The 6,000-nt window shown below is 46.1% G+C and overlaps 1 protein-coding gene across 2 annotated transcripts in view; it reads right to left on the reverse strand.

Annotated features, from left to right (window-relative positions):
• The window catches only part of CCDC6 (coiled-coil domain containing 6), a 100,086-nt gene extending 95,014 nt beyond the window's left edge, over positions 1-5,072 (reverse strand). Inside the window, exon 1 of one of the 2 annotated variants that reach the window (XM_059729848.1) lies at positions 4,712-5,072. In XM_059729848.1, coding sequence (XP_059585831.1) covers positions 4,712-5,008 — 297 coding nt within the window. In that variant the 5' untranslated portion in view covers positions 5,009-5,072. The remainder of the gene's footprint in view (positions 1-4,711) is intronic. The other variant, XM_014610136.3, reaches the window with a different exon arrangement.
• Between the last annotated feature and the right edge of the window lie 928 nt (positions 5,073-6,000).

Raw genomic sequence — 6,000 nt, forward strand, 5'->3', positions numbered from 1 at the left:
CAAAGGCATTCCTGAAGTCCAGAAAGACAACATCCACCACGACACCTGCGTCCAATGATTTTGTGACCTGATCACAGAAGGCAATCAGGTTGGTCTGACAGGACCTGCCTCTAATGAACCCATGCTGGTTGCCCCCGATCATCATCCCCCCTGCTGGTCCTTCATAGATATGCTCCTAGATAATTTTCTCAGAGAGCTTCCCCTGGATCGAAGTAAGACTACCGGGCCTATAGTTGCCCAGGTCATCCCTTCTCCCTTTTTTGAAAATGGGAACCACAGTGGCCTTCTTCCAGTCTTCTGGCATCTGGCCAGACCACCATGAGTGCTTGTAAAGCCGTGCCAGGGGCCCCATGATAACCCCTGCCAATTCCCTCAGAACCCTGGGGTTGAGAGCATCTGGACCTGCTGATTTGAACACATCCAGCCCCTCCAGAAGTTCCCTAACTCAGTCCTCCCTGACCCTAGGCCTGGCAGAGTCTCTTCTGAATCCCAGTGGGGGAGATGTCCCAGTCCCTGCACAAAAAAATGGAGGCAAAGAATTTGTTAAAAAGGTCTGCCTTTTCCTCAGATGCAACCACCAGATTGTCAAGCATATCCTCCAGGGGCCCAACATTACCCGGCGCCTTCTTCATACTCCCTATATATTTAAAAAAGACTTTTTGCTGTCCTTGATCCTTGATGCAAGCCCTAGTTCCGTATCTGCCTTAGCTTTCCTAATAGCCCCCCTACAAACCCGAATGATGGAGGTATACTCCTCTTTGGTGATAGCCCCTCCTTTCCACTGGGTGTACGCCTCCTTTTTGGCTTTCAGGTGTTCCTAAATGCCTTTCGCAAACCAGGGGGGCTTTTGAGCACTCTTGCCCCCTTTGATTCTAATTAGGACTGACACCCCCTGGGCTTGGAGGATCATCTCCTTAAGGAATGACCACTCGTCTTGGACACCCAGTTCCCCTACCCTCCAGGACCCCAGTGCCCCTCCTACCAATCTCCTCAACTCGTTGCAGTTGGCCCTCTTGAAGTCAAAGTCTACTGCCTTGCTGCAGGCCCTTGACACCCTGAGCTGGATGGTGAATTCCAGTAGGTGACAGGAAAGAGCAAAAAGATTCAGGCTTGTCAAACAGAAACCAAAAGAGGCAGAGTTATCAAGTTATCATTAGTGCAAAGGTGTGCGTAACACACACCCACAGATGCATGAATGACACTTGTCCCTAGTGGCTGAGTGTGGCGGTGCACCTCCTATGAAAGGCGGGCCACCATCTGCAGGCAGTCAGTGATTGCTGCTGGCTGCTGCTGCCAGCAGCTCACCACCCTCCCCCCACACCAGCGCTGACAGCATCTGCTGGAGCTCCCTGCTTACCACCGCAGAGCTCTTGCAGCCGTGTCCCCCCAGCCGCTGGGGAACAAGCATTGTCCATCCGTCTGTGGGTGTGTTACACACACCTTTGCACTAATGTAACTTCTAATATTTAAGTTTCCTATGTTATTTCCATTCAAATCAATTCTGCTTCATTAATAATAAAAATAAAATCTGATTTGTGACATCACTGCCATAGCTAACGCAGACTTACGACCACTACATCTACCAAGAATTAGGGTTAGATTTTGTGGAACTAAATACACAGAAGTATTTTCTTTAGTGCTGCTGTATACAAGAGGTGTATGAGAACAGCTGCTTTTCACCCATCTTCCAAATAAAACTTTACTTACTTGTGGCTCCAAATCACTTTTAATTTTCTCTAACAAACTGTGACCAACCACTTCCAGTCTGGAGTAATAGGGCATGGCATATTTTGACTATAAATATGTTATTAAAGGATTGTGTAAAGTATGGTGCACAGTCTTGAAAAGTTATGTTTTATGATGATCCAAAACACTACAACTCTGTATTTTTTTTTAAAAAGTAGACATAATAAGTGACAACTGGCAGGCCACTTTTAATGCTGACAGGCTGAAAAGGGCAAAATATGTCTAAGGAGCAGACAGTAGAAATAGAAAGCACATGTCCATAATTTCAATTGCAAGGTTCCACTTGAAAGAAACATTCTGATACCTTCTCCAAGGCCTCTACCTCCTTACTGATTTTATTTTCCTAATTACCTCTACTTTTTTAAGCTTCAGCAGCTAATTCAAACAACTGACTATACTCTAGATTTTTTTGCTTCATGCTTACCATTATGTTGCCTCATTCTATTTTCAGTATTCTAAATAGTGTGTTTTACTGTCCAAACCACTTCTAAGACCTAATTCAACAGATATTTTTCTAAAGATGTTGATTTACCCAACCCACAGGTTGCTATGGAAATGTTGCACCTTTTCTCCATTCCTCTGAGATCTTGTAAAAAGATCTCCATTAATGGACTGCAGACTTGAACAAAAACAGCAAAAACAGAATTAATGTACGATTAGTATCTAATCTCATCAGCCCCCAAAGTCAACTTCAGAGAATATTTTATGGAAATTAGACTTTTTGTACTTATTATCTTTAGAAATTGTTCAGTGATAATTTTTAAAGTCCTGATGAATATCTCTCTTCACTGCAAAGTCAAAAAAGATTTCCAATTGACAAGATCCCCAACCCCTGACAACAGGGCCGGAAGATACTACTGCTACCTTACAAAAACCACAACATGTATATTTCAGCTAATACTTGATGATAAGTGAATATTTCTGCAACTAGCACTATTTTTGTCAGTCTTCAATAAAAATTCAAACTCTTAGTTTTCACTCATTTTTGACTACAGAAAAATACTAACACAATTCTTCTGTTGCAAATTACACAGGTCAGAATGTTTTGAACACTATGGATTCCCATTTGAAATCTCTAGGTTAAACTTTTCAATCAGGTTTGCACACCTACTAACATAGTGTGGTGACCTGGGGTACCCTTGCAAAGAAACTAAAATACCCCAGGGTGCCACAGCATCCAGGTTAAGACTCACCGTGCTAAACATCAGAATACCTAGTAGGGGAACAAAAGAGGTTCCTCATGATTGGTTCCAGAGCTTCACCCAGACCCACCAGATCTAACAGCCTATATGTCGTTACTACCAATAAGATGTGAAGTTATTACCAATAAAATGATGATTATATTTGGAAAAAAGCTAGGTCTGACAGTAGATGCTTACAACAGACTTTACATTCTAAGAGAATGATGCTGTATACCAATGTCTAGATATCCGAGTAAAGACATGTAGGATCCAACCTAATTTCAACTGTTACAACTTTTATCACAAGTATAAAAAAAACCTGCATGTTAGCTCAGAACTTAAAATACTATCACCTAACTAAACATACCAAGCTATTTACCTAAAAGCACTTAAATATGAATATCATGGAACACTTACGGAAAATAAATTTGTCAATATATTTATAGCCCCATCAGATAATCCAAGGGGCTAATACATTTCTTTTTTTCTCCCTTAAGGTTCATAAATCACTCGCCCTACCTCTCACAGGCCAAAGCAAAGGGCTTCGTACATTTTTTAAATTATTATTTTAAGGTTAACAATGCCCTTATTTATTATTTAAAAGGGTATTCAACTTTTACACAATTTAGTACTTCGACTACCATGTCTACCACAATACTGTAAAAATTCTTCTTTTAAAATACTACTTAAATGAAGGAACAAGCTTTTCAAGTCTTATTTTAAATGAGCTCCCAAGCAATCTATTCAAGTTAACTGGACAGGAAACACACAAACATGTACTAGTATTAGTATAAGAAAGTTTGCAGTTTACCACCACTTGCTGCTCACATTTGCTGCTGATAAAAGCAGGGTATGAAAAACTGTAACTTGCTGATCCTCAAACTATCTTCCACTCCAGTGCACGTCATACCCTGCCTGAAGGGTTCCGTGAAATCCCTAGACTTATTCTTTGCACAAAATTCCCAGAGGCTTCCTTCCCATTAAAACGATTTTATACCATCTACCTTAACAAGGTCACACTTGTCAGTTGTCTAACATGAAAAGCTGTACCGGTAAAATCCCAGGTATTAACATGAAATTAAGCACTTATTCTTTAATAGCCACGGTGAAGAAATCATCAATTTTGGTCCCCTGTTTGATTTAATCACGTCTAATCGTATTCACGCAGCATCTGGGGGTGGTGCAGAACCATCAGCAGGAAGAGTAAGATGCCTAAACCAGCCATTCTCAACCCGAGGCCCATGTAATGCCTGCCCTGCAGTGTGTGTACACACAACTCATAACAAACCTACAACCTTAAAAGCCTCTGCCGTGCTGAGGTCTTCCCAAGTTCCTTGCAAAAGGAGAACTGCTTTGATATTTTCTTGTAAGCAAAGAAACACCAAGCACTGGCATTTTCACGGGAACTGCCTCCAGTCTAAAACAAGGTCGAGAGCTGCTGACCTGAGCAACGGTGGGGCCCCCAATGCTATTTTTGGCTCCTGCTATTAAGGGAGAAAAAGAACCAATTTTACAGGAGGCAGACCAGGCCCAGGGCAGGTTTCAGAGCTGCTGGAGGAGATCCAGACGGTGGAGGCAGCAGACCCCAGGCAGGGGCAGCGCGGGACTGGGACTCAGAACTGCCCCGGGCCGCGGCAGGGAGGGGGAAGGATCCTGCTGGAGCCCAAACACCCCGAGGCCTCCGGCCCCGCCCGGCCGCCCCGCCCCGAGGGTCTTAGGGCCCCTTCGCCGCCCCCAGTGCGCGGTAAGGCGCCACCCTCCCCGCGGCCTGGCCGGGCACTCACGATGGTGACGCTGGCCTTGCGCAGGTCGCGGTTCTCCTCCTGCAGCGCCTTGCACTTGAGCTTGTAGGTCTCCAGCTCGATCTTGAGTACCTTGTTTTCCTGCTGCAGCGAGGCCAGGCGGTTCGTCAGCTCCTCCAGCCGGAACGGCGAGATCACGATGCCGCCCGCCTTACCGCCGCCGCCCACGCCCGGCCCAGCCGCGCTGCTGCCGCCGCCCCCGCCACCCGCCAGAGCCCCCGGCGCCCCGCCGCTGCCGCCCGCGCCGTCCGTGTCGCTCTCGCTCGCGCTGTCCGCCATAGCCGCCGCCGCCCGACCGCCAAGAGGGCAAGAGGAAAGGGGCGGGGTGGCAGCGCGGACTGCCCGACCGGGCCCCAGGGCGCAGGCTCCGCCCCGCCCCGCGCCTCATGGGAGCTGTCCGCGCCGCTCGCACCCGCCTGCTGCAGCGCCCCCGCGCGCCGCCAGCCTGCCCCGCAGCGAAGAGTGCCGCGGCCAATGGCCAGAACAATAACAATTGTAATAGTGATTATTACTATTGTTATAATTATAATAATTATTGTTATTATTAACAGCCATGAATCCGGAGTTGAGAGAGAGCTTGTATTATAATGATAATTCTTACTAATAATAAGTATCGCTATTAGAAGCAGTATTACTATTCCTGCTCTTAATAGCAACAATATTGGTTATCAATAATCATTGTTATTCTAATACAGAAATTACTGATGAGAATGATGACTGCAATTGCTATTAACAGCAATAATAATGCTAACTGTTGTCATTACAACTATTGTTCATAATTATGTGTGGCAGGGCACATAGGACAGAGGCAGCCTACCCCTGGGCCCTGCAGGCCAGGCAGAGCTCCACAGCTGTGGGTTGCCTGAGCAGCAGGCTAATGGGCAGCTGCAGGTGGCCAGCTGATCGAAAAGAGGCAGGGCACTGGGCATGCAAGGATCCTGGTTTTCTCGGATTTAAAAAAATTCCCAGTTTTGGGTTAAAAAAATCCCCAAATCCACATTTTTCTGTGATTTAAATGAAACGCTGCTAATACATAGATCAGTGGTTCCCAGCTGTTTTTTGCTGTGACCCGCTGTTGGGAGCAGAGTGCGGCAGCAGCCCTAAGGCAGGGGAGCTCACGGCATGTGGCACAGCTCGTCCTATGTGTGCAGCTCCACTGGCATTGCCCCCGTGCCCTCATTTGGATCATGACCCAAGGTTGGGAATTGCTGATACAGATATACTAGCCAATTGCCTGTCAAGAATGACGGGGAGGGGGGCAAGGACAGAGG

This window comes from Alligator mississippiensis, chromosome 6 (genome assembly GCF_030867095.1).
Source record: "Alligator mississippiensis isolate rAllMis1 chromosome 6, rAllMis1, whole genome shotgun sequence".
In the NCBI taxonomy this organism is placed as follows: domain Eukaryota; kingdom Metazoa; phylum Chordata; order Crocodylia; family Alligatoridae; genus Alligator; species Alligator mississippiensis.